Source organism: Protopterus annectens, chromosome 7.part0 (genome assembly GCF_019279795.1).
Source record: "Protopterus annectens isolate FY-2018-M chromosome 7.part0, PAN1.0, whole genome shotgun sequence".
In the NCBI taxonomy this organism is placed as follows: domain Eukaryota; kingdom Metazoa; phylum Chordata; order Ceratodontiformes; family Protopteridae; genus Protopterus; species Protopterus annectens.
This window is the reverse complement of record NC_056739.1, coordinates 595,751,211-595,768,775: the sequence shown is the minus strand read 5'-3', so window position 1 is coordinate 595,768,775 and position 17,565 is coordinate 595,751,211. Positions and strand designations below refer to the sequence as shown.

Below are 17,565 nucleotides of genomic sequence, written 5' to 3'. Positions count from 1 at the left end.
TAAGATACAAACACCATTTTTTTATGGTAGGCAAATTGACTTTTAAAATGCAAAAAGAGGAATGTTATATCTAATGCACAGCCTGCTCAAAGTCTCATATTCTGGACACGTAATGTGGTCTCTCACCCTGAAAGGAAGACATGTAAAAATAGCTAACAGAAACTGAATATAATGTAACTTTGGCAAATTAACCAATGTTGCACCTGGAATTCGCATATCAGAAAATGACTCGGCTACCCTTTGATAGGTTTTAGCAAAATGTTCAGCAATTATACTTGGATCTTCAGATGCATAATGTATCAGTGAATACCACTCCACACTAAAGGATTTAAATTCAATGCTCAGATGAAGTTAGGACAGCAGTGTCCTATTCATTACAGGATTATTAGTGGCGGCAAAAACTAGGTCATTTTATGAGAGAAAAATAAATACTGTTTTTGCATTTGATAAATGCCAACTCATAACTGATATGTTCTGGACACAAACTATATTCTTTACCCTGAGAAGAAGTCATATGGCCACCCCTGAATACAAGATAACTTGACAGCCAGGCATATTCTAATGCTCTCAAAGGCATATAGGTAGTTCTTAGCAAAACATGGTTCTATATATGAAAGATTTTAAATTTTCTAGTGAACCTTCTCTAGACAATGCATTTGAAGAGTCAGGTATATACTTCACTTAGGTTATGTTTTTTAAATATAAGCAACAAGGCAGCTGCATTCTGAATTTCTGAGTGGCAAGTCACAATTCCTATTTTTTTCTCCTTGTACATTTTAAACAACTAAACAAATCATAATAGCACACCAGTGAAGAAAAGTTGCTCAAGATACACCAGTACAAAACTTTAATTAAAACCAGAAATAAATCTTTTCAATAAAACTTCTCTAGCGCCTTGGCTTATAGAAAAGTACACCATTTTTTCATGAAGATACCCTTTTTATACACATCTCACTTTCATTATACAATTATTCAATTAAAACATTATTAATAGAATCACTCTCTTTTAAAGGGACTTTACAAACAGCATCTCCAAGTAAACTCTTTATTGAGTCCCTTGGGGAATAAAGTGCCATACGAAGTACCACATTCACAAAAACTTTTCTCCAATACCGTAACCTATAGCCCCTTAGGGTCAGACCTCAGACTGAAATGGACTAGGAAAAGTTCCCTAAGGGCTCTTTTTCTTGTGGTACATGTACCATATGCCAGTATGTGGTAACCAATTTCCCTAATATTAATGGGAATAAATTTTAAACTAAAGGTACATATGAGTGTAGTAGTGAAAGAATTATATACCAACTGAAGTGTCCATGTGGACTAAATTATGTTGTAGAGAGTAAGAGGAGTCTCTCTACTAGAATAAAATAACATGTTAGCGATGTAAGAAAAAATAAGCAGTTTAGCCCTGTGGCAGAACACTTCAATGCATGTCATGATGGTAACCCTAAGGGGTTACAGGTTACGGTATTGGAGCAAATTTTTTGTGAATGTGGTATTTCGGCTACCATAAAAAATATTTTAAGGAAGAAAGAATCAATTATTACTATGAAATATGGCACTTTATTCCCCAAGGGACTCAATAAAGAGTTTACTTGGAGATGCTGTTTGCAAAGTCCCTTTACGAGAGGGTCATTTTATTAATTGTTTTAATTCAATAATTGTATAATGAAAGTGAGATGTGTATAAAAAGGGTGTCTTCATGAAAAGATGGTGTACTCTGTAAAGGCTTTTCTACAAGCCATGGCGGTAGAGAAGATTTATTGAGATGATTTATTTCTATTTTTCATAAAAGTTTTGTACTGGTGTATCTTGAGCAGCTTTTCTTCACTGGTGTGCTATTGTGGTAACATCTTTTGACATCCTGTTGTGTGGTCTACAAACTAAACAAATCAGTTTACAGATATGTAAACAATGGCTTTTGTGCCGAGCTAATAAAGTAAAATATATTATGATTTAATGTTTTCTATAACTGCCCCAGAGAAAAAAAAGTACAATATCATTAATTACATTAACATTTAATTATTTAAGTAATAATTGCTAATAATAATTAACTATTAATAACATTAATTAAAGATTAATATAAGTGTCAACAATAAAACCCACGAGTTGCATGCTAACCTCTCCCTTTACTCCCCTGATGTTGTACTTCTCACCAAAACCTGGCTACCCAGCAACAAAATACTACCACCAGGATATAATATCATACAGACAGAATAAGTAAAAGAAGAGACGGCGTTGCCCTACTCTTTTAAAAGCCACCTCTCTATAGAAACATTAGACAAAAAAGCTCTAAAGCTTAAAAGTGCTGAAGTAGTATTTGCCAAACTAAACATTAACTCCAAGAAACATATAAACATAATATGTATCTATATTTCACCAGGGGATAATATCCAAACACTAGAAAATGTTTTACACTGGAGTTGAAAAATATTACCTCAGGAAACAATCATTATGAGTTATTTCAATGTAGACTGGTTAGACTGCAACTCCTCAAACTCCAAAAACTGCATCAACCTGCACAGCTTCACTCAACTCATCCAGTCACCCACTAGATTTAATAAGCCATCCAATAAACACTCCACAGTAGACTGGATAATAACAAATAGGCCAACCCTCTATATTCCCTTTGGCTGTCTACCAGTCTCAGTGATTACTTCCCTCCTTATCTAATCAAGAAACAAATTAACTCATCTAAACAAACCACATTTAAACAAATAAGAAACAAAAAACACCTGAACCCCAACAACCTCACAGTTATACTCAAACACTGCAACTGTACACCACTGAAACTGTTACCCCTACAGGAAGCTACTGACAACTTCAACCCCAGCAGATATGCACATGTTAAATCCAAGTATGCCCCATCATTAACAAAAGAAACACAATCACTACTTAAGCCTAGAGACAAGGACTGGGCAACTTGGAATAAAGGTCCCAACCCACTTTACAAACCTACCGAGAACTCAGAAATAAAGCAAAGAGGCAAATTAAACAAGACAAAATAAATTACTACTTTGAAATCCAATCAAAGCACCATAATAATCTACAAAACTTCTGGGCAGTTATAAACAATATACTTTTACCAGGCAAAATCAGCACACCTCCCCCACCACTACTAATAACTCAGGCAATATTGCTACTCAATTTAATACATACTTTAATGAAACCATCCTAGCACTGTCCAACAATCAAACCCCCTCACCTATCAAAACTACCACTGCTTCTCCCAATATTAAATCAACCTTCTCCCTGCAACCTATAGCCACTGACACAATCAAAAAACTGCTGAAGAAGCTAAAACCCACTACATTAGCTGCATACAACTTGCCTGCCGAGTTCCTAAAACTGACAGCAGATGAATAGCTTATCCTATATCAATTCTAATCAATAGATCCACAGCAGACCAACAAGCCCCTCCCATTTGGAAAACCTCCTACGTTATACCTCTACATAAAGCTGGCTCCTCAACAGATCTCTCTAACTACTGCCCAATCGCGATATCACCACTGTCTAAAATACTAGAAAGGGTCATTCACATGCAAGTTACTGATTATCTGCATACTAACAAACACTCAGCACGGCTTTCGACCATTTCACAGCACAACTGCCTTAATGTCATTTACCAATACCTTCAACTATCACAGGAACAACAACTGTGTATCCTATCTTTCTTGACCTTTCAAAAGTCTTTGATATGGTTTCTCGTAATTAACTTCTAAACATTCTCTCCGAACGAAACTTTTGTAATTTTACCCTTGCGTGTTTCCAGGATTACCTAACTAGATGCCAGCAAGCAGTTTCTTGGCAACATACTTTATCACCCCTACTGCCAGTTACCCTAGGGGTACCTCAAAAGGCTCTATCTTAGGCCCACTACTTTTCTCAATATTTACAAATAACCTTCAAAGGTCAACCCCACAAGTCTCTCTCATCTGACATGCAGACGACTCGACAGTGATATGCACTGCTTCCTCACTTCAACAACTTCATAATCTAACACAAGAATCCTTTCTAGCAGTTGAATCCTGGCTCACAAATGCTCAACTAATATTAAACCGCCTAAAAAAGAAACTTATGATCTTCCATTACACTAACTCAGTCCCATCCACTAATACTTTCAAAATAGTATCATTAAATAACATCATCATATCTCCATTATGTCACACCAAACTTTTAGGAGTCAAAATTGACTGCAAACTAAAATTTGATATTCACATTTCCCAAGCTGTAAAGAAAGTACATAAAAAACTTGTAACACTGTATAGGGCTCAACACTACTTCACTAACAATACTGAGACTGCCATTAACCAAACTTGCTTAATCTCCACACTACTGTATGCAGTCCCCATACTTACAAATCTATTAAAATCTGAGCTAGCAAAACTTGAATCCTGTTATAACAAGATTGCCAGATATGCTACAAACTTACCTGCTAGAATGCACACTGTACAGCACTCAAGCAACTCAATGGCTAGCCCTCCCCCAACTCCTTCATTACATACAGTTAAGCATGGCCCATAAAATCCTCCATGAACCTGAGAGAACACCTGCTCTGCAAATATTACTTCAACCATATGCCACTAGCAGAACCTTACACTCCTCTAACAAACACTACATAAAAATCAATGCATCCAAAAATCAAGCAGGAGATTCCCTCTTCTCAAATTATATTGGAAAAAATTGGAATGAACTACCAGAAAGCATTACAACCATTACTTCACTATCCCAGTTTAAAACACTAAAAACCCACTTAAACAACAAATGGCTATGTCCTTGTTCTACTCCTAACATCTCTCTCTCTGACCTTCGTACTACCTTGTTCCACTTGCAAACTACAACGCCCTCTGTGTATTCTGTAGCAAATTCTGACTATGATAGGTCTGATTCATCAGACCTATCATTGAGTACTTTGCCCCCTTTGGTATGTACCTAACTAGGCATATCAAACAATTGGAACGTCCATAGAGGTTACTCATTAAAAGAATACAGGGTGTAAGTAAAATGTCCTATGCAGACTGCCTCAAGGACCTATCCCTGTATTTTGTCTCCTACAGGCTTTTGAGGGGAGATCTATGACTGGCATACAGGGCATTGTTAGACCCCACTCTGATGGACCTCCTGCATCTCCACAAAACAAACAGCACCAGAATTACCCCTTCTAAAGACTTAAACCTTGCCTGTGATATAAATAGGACCAGCTGGAGAGATAGGTATGTATCCCAGAGACTACCCCCATCTATGGAACAGGCTCTCCATCCATGTGAAGCAGAGTTCCTCCCTAACCCAACTCAACTGCAACTTGGACAATTGGATGGGAAACCGGAAATTCATCCTTGGTTTGGCAACTGCCCCCCTAATGAACACAGCTAACCTGTAAATGGTTCACCTCCTAGGGACATGCTTACACTTATCAAGGGTATCAGAACTTGTCAGAGATTTGGCATGCATGGCTAGGCTTAAAAAGGCCCTTGTGGTTGTTAGCCTAGTAAACACCTATGAACATCACCTTCCTTTGTCTATTCTAATTACATAATGCCTCAAGGCATACTAATATTTCTCATTACTATTATACTGTTGATATGAGGAAATATTTGAGTTCTCATTGCAATCTATGTGAAAAATATGTGTAATTGTGGAGTGTCACTTGGTTCATAGGTGTTTACTATACTAATGACCATAAGGGTCTTTTTAAGCATAGACATGCATCCCAAATCTCTTGAGTTCTGATACCCTTGATAAGTGTAAGCATGGGCCTGGGAGATGAACCACTTACAAGTTACCTGTTTGCATCAGAGACACAGGTGCCAAACCAGAGATGAATTTCCGGTTTCCCATCCAATTGTCCGAGTTGCAATTGAATTGGATTAGGGAGGAAGGCTATTTTACATGGATGTGGAGCCTGTTCCACAGAAGGGGTAGATACAGACCTAACTCTCCAGCAGGTCTTATTTAGATCACAGGCAAGGTTTAAGTCTTTAGAACGGGTAATTCTGGTACCGTTTGTTTTGTAGATATGCAAGAGGTCCAGAGTGGGGTCTGATAATGCCCTGTATGCCAGGCATAGATCTCCCCTCAAAAGCCTGTAGGAGACAGAATACAGGAATAGGGCCTTGAGGTGGTCTGCATAAGACATATTAATTATGCCCTGTATTCTTTTAGTGAGGAACCTCTGTGGACATTCCAGTTGGTGGATATGCCTGGATTGGTACATACCAAAGGGGGCATTGTACTCAATGATAGGTCTGATGAATACCGAATACAGTGGAACAATGACTTCCTTGGACTTAGATGCCATACCTTTGTTTATAAGTTGCACAACATAGAATGATTTCCTCACCACTGCAGAAACGTGATGATCAAAGGCTAGATTACTGTGTGTGTCCCTAAGTCCCTGACTACTGGGTCAACTCTAAGGGGTATGTTTGGCAATATGATAGTTAACCAGGGATGGATGACTTCCCAAAGGATACTACTATGCATTTCTTGACATTCAGTTTTAGTCCTTGACTCTGACACCACTTGTTTGTCTGTGTCAGCCCTCTTGGAGAACATTTGTGTCAGTGTGAGATTCAAGGACAGCTCCTAATTTGCAATCCTCTGCAAATTTAGTAAGCCAGAGACCACTGACACTGGCCTTGACTTCTGAGAAGTAAATGCCAAAAAGGACCATTCCAAGGACTGATCCCTGAGGGATTCCACTTGTGACTGGCCTCTTTGTAGAGGTGGACTCACAGTTCTAACTTCCTGGGTCCTGTATGTGAGCCAGTTGGCTATCCACTGGGTGACATACGGGCTTGTACCTACCCTCTTGAGTTTGTCAACAATGCTCGAGTGGGGTATTGTGTCAAATGCCTTGGCCAGGTCAAGGTAGGCAGTGTGAACGATTCTGCCACCATACATTGCTTTGGTGACCTTCTCAAAGAAGTCCACCAGTTTGAGGAGGCATGATCTGCCCTTTACGAAACCAAACTGGGTTGGGTCCAGTGTCTGGAGGTTTACTATATCTCTATTGATCATCTCCATGACAATTCTTTCCATGACTTTATATATAAGACTAGTAAGACTTATGGGTCTGTAGATGGCCCACCTTTGTGCAGATGGATGACTGTTGCCTTTCTCCATTCATGAGGCATGAAGTTTGTTTGGTGGCTACAGTTAAATAGTAATTCCAGAGGCCTTGATAGGTCATATTTCATGCTACTTAGAAGGTATCCTGGAATACTGTCTGGGCCCACTGATGCAGTGTTCTTTGTCTTAGACAGAGCATTAAGGACCTATTCCCTAGTGATAGTAGGGGGAGTTATATTTCATGATATTTCCTGAGAGAAGGTTGAGGGGGGAGAGAAGGGTAAAGTTGGAGATGAATTTATTAGCCAGGAGGTTTGCTATATCTTCTGGCTCAGTATAAGTGGCTCCATTTACAATGAGCTCTGCACACAATTGTGCATTGCCTTTGAGGTTGTGTATATAGCTAAAGAATGCTTAGTGGTTGTCCTTGTCCTAGGAGGCCAAACTTACCTAAAATTTGACTTTGGTAGACTTTATTTGCCCTCTGAGTTGTTTGTTTAATTTAATGAGAATGATTTTATCCTGCTGAGTGCTGCACCTCCTAATTTTTGCCATTATTTTCTTCCTCCTGTTATACATCCGACTGATGTTGTGATTTCACCAGGATGGCTTGTTTTTTGAGTTACTTCTGTACTTTTTTCGGGTGGGTACAGCTGCTTCTACAATGGTATTAACATGCTTGTACAGGGTTTCTGTGAACAGTTCTGCATTGGCAGAAGTGTTTTCAGGGTTTACAGGGGCTTGAAATTTTGCCAGGTTCTCAATAGCAGGAGGTTAGTCTTAGAATAGTTCCTGAATATTCCCGGCTGAACTGGGGGTCCACGTTTCATTTTTACTTCAAAGGAGACCATTTTGTGGTTTGATCTTACCAGGGAAGGCATTACAGAAAGGGGTGTGCAGCACTCTCCCATATTAGTGAGGACCAGATCCAGTATGGTTGCACCCCTGGTTGGTGTACTGACTAGATCCTCACTAATTTACAAAATCCAGAAATCGCTGTGCATGTACGTTTGATGTCATATAGGATTCCTGGTTAACAGTGGGGTAATTAAAATCACCCATGAATATGGTACTGGGTTGGATGGTTAGTGTTTCAATAAGTTTAAATACATGGTATGGGTTTTCTGGACCATAGAGGGGAACCTATAGCTTGCAAGGAAGTGGTATTGGATTTTACCTTTGGTGATTTGAACATGAAGCAGCTCAAGTGCATTGTACTGTCTGACCAGCCTTGAAGTTTCTCTATTTACACAAAATTGTATAATGGTTATGTCTTTATATTAATCTGTTTAACTTTGTGATTACTTAGCAATTGTTTAAACTTATACATTATCTGTCCTAGTCTAAGCCAGTATCTTATTTCTTGTACTACTTTATTACTATACTAGTTACTGCTGTATGTTTTGTGGAGCTTTTCTTCCAGGGCCTCCACTGCAAAAGGACATGTGTCCAGTCGCACTTTCCTGGTAAACAAATGTAAAATAAAATAAATAAATGTAAATAAATATGCATGGCTTATGTTAGTAAAATCAAAAAAATATCTGTAACATAGTTGTGAAACTGTAACCATAATACTTCTGAAAGTTAAACATGGGTTGTCTTAACTGCATTTATGAAACATCACAAAACTATACTTTGTTTCTTTCACACATACTCCTAGAATATGTCTCTGTTCTGTGCAAGTCTCCCATGGCTGTGAAAAACGTGTATTAATTGTCTAAATAAATGCTGCAATTCACACTCAGACTTGCCTGAAAAAGACACAGATGCACACCATCCTAATGACCTAGACCTATGACTGTTTAGCTATGATTAAACAGTATTAGTGGGCGACTTTGCATATATAATACACTTTCCAGAAATAATCTACTTACTGAGTGTTGACATCTGTGATGCTTGACTATGATCACGTGAAATAAATTCTGACCACAGTAATACATTTCAATTGTTTCATATGGCGTCCCTAAGAAGGCCAAAATGATAATTAATTGTGATCAAGTGACAGCAGGGGACAACAGACTGTCTCCAACCCAAAGGTAAGAAAAACACTTGCTGACTAGCTACACATACTAGACTGTGATCAACTGAAAGACATTCTGACAATTTAAATGTATTTCATGTTATTTCTTTCTCTGTCATGTATTCAAGACTATGTAACATTTTTTTACACAAAAAACATACATACACAGTGCCTCTGACAGCTACACTGATAACTGCTTAACTGTGATCAAGTGGGCAGCAGTGATAAGTTACTTTCACAAACAGACTGCACTCTCAAACAACACTAAACATTTTAATACTGGACATACCAAAAACAACGGATTATTGATGTGTATGTTGTTAACTTTGCCCACAAATCCATGTCTCCTGCCAGAAGCATCACTTATGACTATATATTCACCTCCCATATCTACCATCTTTTAAATTAAAAAAATATGTATCATTGTACAAATTACTGCTGCTATGGAACAGGCCCCCTCTTCACATAAAATAAAGTTCATCACTGTCCATATGCAACAGCAACTTTGATCTATGGATGGGAAACAGAAAATTTGCTCCAAAAATGCCCCCTGTACTACTAATGGACATACGCAGCTCTCCTAAATGTTTTATCCCATGTATGGGTCCTCTCAAATTATCTATGGTATGATTCTAGTTACTTTCTCAACCATGGGATGTGTAATGTCAATCTATAACAAAATGGGAGAGGTTATTTCAAGTACAAAAAGGGGAAACTGGCTAGGCTTCCAATGTCCTGCAAGGGCAGCTAGTCTAGTACTTAGCCATGAACCTATGAACCACTGCCATTGTGGGCAACATATGCCACTAATGCCATCTACAGCTGTACCTGATGTACTACAAATATTTCTTTTTAAATGAAGCTTTAATTAGGAAGCCTCTCCTGAACCACAGATCACCTGCTCAATTTTAAGTTTCTTCTGAAACTGATGACAAATCACTGAGTAAGCATCAACATCAGATGAATTAAGGCAACTTGCATCAGCTCTTTGCTCCCAAAGTAACAGGCTAAAGAATGGTTTGCCATGGTCTGTTACTATCTGGAAGTGAAAGTGTGTGCTAATAAACACCATGCTGACTCAGTTTTGGATTTGGATCAAGGTCAACTTGTAAAATTAATTCAGTATAATTATTTTGTTAGCACCTTGACTGTACCAATGAAATAGTGAACCCTCATCAGTTGCGTGTTGGAGCTCTTCTATTTTCATTTCAAAACTGTGTTTTTTTATGATTTTTAGATCTTAAAAAAGAAACACAAGTAAACCAAGCTTTCTCTGAAATCAATGAAGTGGCACTGCTACTGGATGCTGAGCTAATCCTGCATCCAATGTTAAAGGGTTAAAAACACTAAAACGCGCACTCCTACTCTATGCAAATGGCTCAGTTGTCAACAATTTACAAGGAGAATAAAATGAGAATGGCTGTGCTGTGTTGGTTACTAGTCTGTCAGACACCACACTCCTAGCTATATATCAGTTTGGCCCATGGCACAAATCTTTCTCAGCTGTTCAGTAATATGTACTGTCCTGATGCCATGGGAACAAACACAGAAATGAACTCTGATAAAGCTACCAGTTTACTATGCTTTTCAAACCTTAGCTACTGCCCCTAAGTACCAAGGCTAGCAACTTACACAAAATGGCATAGCTAAAAAAATCTCATTCCCAACAATACTCTGTAGAAAAACTATTTCATTTTTCTCATACCCCTCAAAGTACTCCAAACTTACCAAGGTTACAGCAGAAGCCGTCTGCAGTGCAGCATACAGAGTTGGTTTATCTTTAGACATTTCTGAAAAAATAAGAACAGCAAAAATAAACAATAATGATAGTGTGATATTTACTTAGTCTAAGACAGTTTTGCAAATACACTTCAGGCTTTTACTGCAACCAAATATGTGTGTGTGTGTGTGTGTGTGTGTGTGTGTGTGTGTGTGTGTGTGTGAGTGAGTTTGAGTGAGTGTGAGTGTGTGTGTGTGAGAATGTGTCTGAGTGTGTGTGAGTGTGTGAGGTGTGTGTGTGTGTGTGTGTGTGTGTGTGTGTGTGTGTGTGTGTGTGTGGTGTGTGTGTGTGTGTGTGTGTGTGTGGTGTGTGTGTGTGTGTGTGTGTGTGTGTGTGTGTGGTGTGTGTGAGGAGTGTGAGTGTGGAGGAAGTGTGTGTGGTGTGTGTGGTGGAGTGAGTGTGTGTGGTGTGTGAGTGGTGAGTGTGTGTGGAGTGTGTGAGGAGTGTGTGTGTGTGTGAGTGAGTGTGTGGAGTGTGTGTGTGTGTGTGTGAGTGTGTGTGAGAGTGTGAGACTGTGTGTGTGTGTGCGTGTGTGTGGAGAGTGTGTGTGTGGTGTGTGAGAGTGTGGTGTGTGAGAGTGTGGTGTGTGAGAGTGTGGTGTGTGAGTGTGTGTGCAGTGTGTGTGTGTGTGTGTGTGTGAGTGTGTGTGAGTGTGTGTGTGTGTGTGTGGTGTGTGTGTGGTGTGTGTGGAGTGTGTGAGTGTGAGTGTGTGTGTGTGTGTGTGTGTGTGTGTGTGTGTGTGTGTGTGTGTGTGTGTGTGTGTGTGTGTGTGAGTGAGTTTGAGTGAGTGTGTGTAAACTTAATTCAGATGCTTCTCCCCCACCCTGCCTACAACTTTCATTTTTCCTTTCATTCTCCTTTGTTCAGATCATCCAATTCCATTCCTAAGACCTAGCTTTCAGGTTTCTTTTCTCTGTTCCTGCACTTCATTCTTTTTGTCTTCTTCCTTTTTGTATTTTACCACTTATTCACCATACTGCATTACTCTTTTTGCTTCCTCTTTATTTTCATCTGTCTCTCCTTCCCCATCTCCCACCGCCTCTATTCACCTTCATGTTATTGTCTACTATTTCCTGCAAATAATTAATGCAGTTTTAGAAGTTCATCGGAAACATTACATATAGTTTTTTCTACAAGTACCTTACCTTCTCTTCACTGACTACTTATTAAGAATATAGTGTCCCTTTGTAAACATGCACCCTCATCATGATATAAGATTATATCCAAAATTCTGAACTGGCCTTGTACTTGATTTCATTTCATGTCTTTCAGTGTTCTCCTTCTGCATAAATTTTTATTTTTGTTAAGTACTTCTTTGCTTCTGACTTGTATTTTAATACTGCATTTGCTGCTTCTCATTTTGAAAGCAGTTTAATTCTACAACTACTTACAATATTTTTGAAGCTTTTCTCCCTTGTTCTGTACCAAAAATAGGTACTGCCCAATTGAACTTACTTGGTTACAAAACACAAACAAGCCAACAAATACAACTGTATCATTATCAGTTACTTTTAATTACTGATATTAAGTCAGGTCTTGACTAAATTTATTTTTAATTTAAGTAGTAGTTTTCAAGCATAAGAGGCTTGTATGATTATCTATGTCATGCAAAAAAATAAATAAACCAGAAATATTGATTTTTTAAAACAAGAAAACACCACACCATTCTCAACAAATTCAAGCCAAAGCGTTTGTGAGTTAAATTTAAGTGCTTTTGTTCTTTTATTTACAACAGAACTTCTTCAGAAATATTAAATGTACTAATGAGTCATCTTAAATAATAAAGAAACATATCATGTGACTTCCTTTCACCCAATAACCATATCCATCCCACTTCCTTTCTTAAAAAACTTACTGGTTCATATAAATAACATATTACCAAGTAAACTTTTTTATAAAATTCATTAAATAATTAATTTCATAAGATATCATTATCAAAAGATATTTTTTATCAAATTCTTTGAGATAAAAACATTTAATGTTTATAAATTCATTTAAACCAGGTGTTTTGTCAGATGCCAGTCTAATCTGTCACTCTGCTTCCTTTCGTACCAAATGTAAGTTAATATTCCCTGTAAAACCATCCAAAGAAACATTTTCAAGCACAAAAAAATTGAAACTTTATAAAATGATTACACTGTGCAGCATGTTTTCCAAGGAATTATTAAAATCTTTATTTTATATGGCTGCAGTATACTCCTATTTTCTCAGACAATTTTCTAATTGTTTTTCTAACATTGTAGCTCTTACAGGTTTCACAACTTGCCAGATGCACTATACCTTTAGCGTTACAATCAAATCTGTCCTTTGTCCAAATTGTTTTTATTTATTCCTTTTACATAAACATTTGATGCATCACAGATAAACTTGCAATATTTACATGTACTGGACTTTTTAAGTGCCTCCTTACAAAACTCTGTCTGAATTATTGTGGTTTTGTTTTTTTTCTAATAAAGCCTTTATATTATCAGCATGCTTATAAGTGAAAAGAGGTCTCTCACCAATCACTTTAAGCAATATTTTATTTCCTAAAATAATTTTCCAATTATTTATTAAATATGTTCAAGGCTAGCCTTGAGTCAACTGGTGCCATAGGCAAAAGGGGCTCCACAGCGCCCCCACCACCACCACCACTACCCAGTGATCCTATCCTGGTCTACCTGCACCATTCAGATTACTTTTTTCTTCCTTTTTCTCACAGGTTGTCTCACTCTCCAGTTTTTCCTGTTTTCAATCAACACATTTTAAAGAAACCATTTTTTTACTACAAAAAATAAACAAATAAATACTGGAAAAACATCCCTGCTAGAGTGGCGCCCTAGGCAGGCGCCTAGTTGGCCTAAGCCTAAGGCCAGCTATGAATGTGTTCTTCATGCTACCATTATCTTGAGTAATAGGTAACGGAAATCATCTATTAAAAGTCTGGTTATTATATTTGGCTGTACTGGGTTCTTTAACTTTTTTCTCCATCAAAGTTTCTTTGCCCAAATTTAAAAGTGGCTTGGGTATACTGTGTGTTAACATTACCACTTCCTCTATAATGTTTGACAAGAAGTCACTGTCATAAAACCTGTCAATGATTAATGTCCTTACATAATTTACATCTTCATAAAACTCACAGTCTCTACTACTGATTCTACTTAGTCTGATCAATTGTCAGTTAATAACCCCCTTTGTTTATATGTAAGGGTTGCTGACTCTTCTCATGAAAATAATTATTCACAAAACCCTCTTTTCTACAAACTTTACTTGAGAATTTTTTCTTCATCTAATGTAATGGTAAGATCTAAAAAAAAATAATTGATAAACCAATGCTGTATAAATGTTTATAGAAACCTATTTTAGAGGCTACATGGTGGGAGTTTAAAAATTCATGCTCCCACCATGCCATGACCAAACTGGTGCCATCCTGGCTCCCATCGCACCTTTCTTCTGTTTAAAAATCCTGTTTCCAAAACCAAAGAAATCATCATCTAATAACAATTCTAACATAAAGTGTACTGATATCCTTGTTATCAAACTTTTTAAGATTTGTAAGAAATTTCCTTACATAATACAGACCTTGCTCCTGATGCATACTGGTGTATAACAAAACTACATCTAACATGACCAAAATACCTTGATGCTTCTGGCAGTCAATTTACTTATTAATTCCAACAAATGCCAAGAATATCTTACATAACCAACTGGAATGATGCACAATATGATTCAAAACATAACCTAAGTAAAATGAAATTGTCTCTGTTTTATAAAATTCAGCAGCTACTATCAGTCTTTTTCTTCTTCTTTTGGCTGTTCCCACTAGGGGTCGCCACAGCGGATCATCTGTTTCCATTTCTTCCTGTCCTCTGCATCTTGCTCTGTCACACCAACCACCTGCATGTCCTCTCCCACCACGTCCATAAACCTTATCTTAGGCCTTCATCTTTTTCTCTTACCCGGCAGCTCCATCCTTAGCATCCCTCCTCAGCACGTCCAAACCAATGCAATCTCACCTTTCTGACTTTGTCTCTAAACTGTCCAACCTGAGCTGACCCTCTAATATACTGATTCCTAATCCTATCCATCCTAGTCACACCTAATGCAAATCTTAACATCTTTAACTCTGCCACATCCAGCTATGACTCCTGCCTTTTTGTCAGTGCCACAGTCTCCAACCCATATAACATAACTGGTCTCACTACCCTCTTGTAGAACTTCCCTTTCACTCTTGCTGGTACCAATCTGTCACAAATCACTCCTGACACTCTTCTCCACCCACTCCACCCTGCCTGTACTCTCTTCTTCACCTCTCTTCTACACTCACCATTACTCTGAACTGTTGATCCCAAGTATTTAAACTTATCCACCTTTGCCAGCTCTACTCCCTGCATCCTCACCATTCCTCCATCCACCTCCTCATTCACACACATATATTCTGTCGTAGTCCTGCTGACCTTCATTCCTCTCCTCTCTAGAGCATATCTCCACCTCTCCAGGGTCTCCTCAGCCTGTTCCCTACACTCATTACAGATCACAATGTCATCTGCAAAGATCATAATCCACAGGGACTCCTGTCTGATCTTGTCTGTCAACCTGTCCATCACTAGTGCAAATACGAAAGGGCTCAGAACTGACCCTTGATGTAATCCCACCTCCACCTTACACGCATCAGTCACTCTCACCACAGAACTCACCACCATCACATTATCCTCGTACATATCATGTACCACTCTTACATACTTTTCTGCCACTCCCGACCTTCCTCATACAACAACAATTCCACTCTAGGCACCCTGTCATATGCTTTCTCTAAGTCCACAAAGACACAATGCAACTCCTTCTAACCTGCTCTGTACTTCTCCATCAACACTCTCAGAGCAAACACTGCATCTGTAGTGCTCTTTTCCGGAATGAAACCATACTGCTGATCACTAATCATCACCTCCTTTCTTAACCTAGCTTCCACTACTCTTTCCTATAACTTCATGCCGTGACTGATCAGTTTTATCCCTCTGTAGTTACTACAGCTCTGCACATCACCCTTATTCTTAAAAATTGGTAACAAAACACTTTCTCCACTCCTCAGGCATCCTCTCATTTTCCAAGATTTTATTAAACAATCTGGTTAAAAACTCCACTGCCACTTCTCCTAAACACCTCCATGCTTCCATAGGTATGTCATCTGGAACAGCTACTACCAGTCTAAAAGGTGGATTTTGTATTTATGAATTTTTGGTATCCCAAATAACCTAGCCATTTTGGGAAAATCCACCTTTAAAAGCATTAGAATTCAAAATCAATGTAGCCTTGACAAAATGTATCATATAGCAGTATGTCAATCTCTGAAAACGTCTTATGAACTAATGTATTTATTTATTTGCATTTGTTTACCAGGACAGTCCACTGGGCCAAAATATGCCCATTTTCAGTGGAGGCCCAGGGAGAAAAGCTCCACATACAACAGAAATTTAAATACAATCACATTTTCTACATACATAGAGATAACTTAAAAAAAAGACATACAATCATATCATAAATTTCTAGCTAGAATAACAAAGGCAGTATATACTATATACAAAGTACAACATATCATCTGCTTTGGATACTATAGAGTGAAGACAGCAAGAGATAGTTGCATAACTGTTAAGCAGAGGGGAGAAAAAAGTTAGTGAGATCAGGTGGGGGAAGATGCTCTGTAGTTGTATCCACATGTACATTGCCATAGGGCTAAGAAATGCTGTTTTTAGAGACTTTTTGAAGGATATGTGATTGGAAATAGTTCTGATAGAGCTGAGTAGGGAATTTCAAGTTTTAGCAATGGTACACGAGAAGAAAGATTGACCAACTGCTAGATTGGGTATTTGCACTTTTAGAAGGAATTGATTTTCAGATCTGAGTTGTCAGGAGGGCTTATGGAGAGTAAACAGGGAGGTGAGGGATGCACAATTGGAAAGTTTGGTAATGATATTGTGCGCTGTGGTTAACTGCAAGTAGGTTAGGTGATGGGGAAGTTCGAGCCATTTTAGTTTGCATAGGGAGATGCATTGATGGGAGGAGTAAGTTTCGTTGGTAGCGAACCTGGCAACCTTGTTATAACAGGACTCAATCTTGGATTTTAAGGAGCTTTGAATGTTAGTGAACAAATGGGCACTGTTTAAAATTGAAGGAAGCAAATAGGATAGTGCAAGGGTTTGTCTAGCGGTGAGTATGAGGTACAATTTATGCTCATAGAGGGTGCCTAGTTTCTGATGTTTTTTTTATGCAGTTTTAGATGTGTAGATCAAAGATTAAGTATTACGTCTATTATAACTCCTAGAAGTTTAGTTTGTGATATGGCTCTAATGCAGGTTTGGTTTTGTGGATTGATACTTCTTCATAACAATTTTCATCCTTCAACAAATCCAGCACTGCCGTTTTATAATCATCATTGTTCATTATTACTACACCATTCCCTTTATCAGCTTTCATCACCACAATGTTGTTATTCTGTGAAAGCTGCCTTAATGCTGACCTTTCACTGAAGTATAAATTATACCATTTAAGTTTTGCCTTCGAGATCTGACATGCATCTTTTTCACAGACCTCCTCAAATACTTGTAAAGTGTAATGAAGTGCAGGACTGTATGTACCTTTAGGTCTTATTTCATTCTTAGGTTCATAGGTTCATACTAGGCTATCTGCCCTAGGGCATTTATAAGCCTAGCCAGAGTGT

The 17,565-nt window shown here is 38.1% G+C and overlaps 2 protein-coding genes across 2 annotated transcripts in view; both read right to left on the bottom strand.

The window, feature by feature from the left end:
* LOC122806065 (serine/threonine-protein kinase ULK3-like) overlaps positions 1–9,488 on the bottom strand; it is a 631,732-nt gene extending 622,244 nt beyond the window's left edge. The window contains exon 1 of the mRNA XM_044076304.1: positions 9,381–9,488. Coding sequence (XP_043932239.1) covers positions 9,381–9,488 — 108 coding nt within the window. The remainder of the gene's footprint in view (positions 1–9,380) is intronic.
* A 471-nt stretch (positions 9,489–9,959) lies between these two features.
* The window catches only part of LOC122806064 (serine/threonine-protein kinase ULK3-like), a 571,755-nt gene continuing 564,149 nt past the window's right edge, over positions 9,960–17,565 (bottom strand). The window contains exons 11-12 of the mRNA XM_044076303.1: positions 10,820–10,881; positions 9,960–10,130 (exon numbers count right to left, since the gene is read on the bottom strand). Of these exons, the coding sequence (XP_043932238.1) occupies positions 9,960–10,130; positions 10,820–10,881 (233 nt within the window). The remainder of the gene's footprint in view (positions 10,131–10,819; positions 10,882–17,565) is intronic.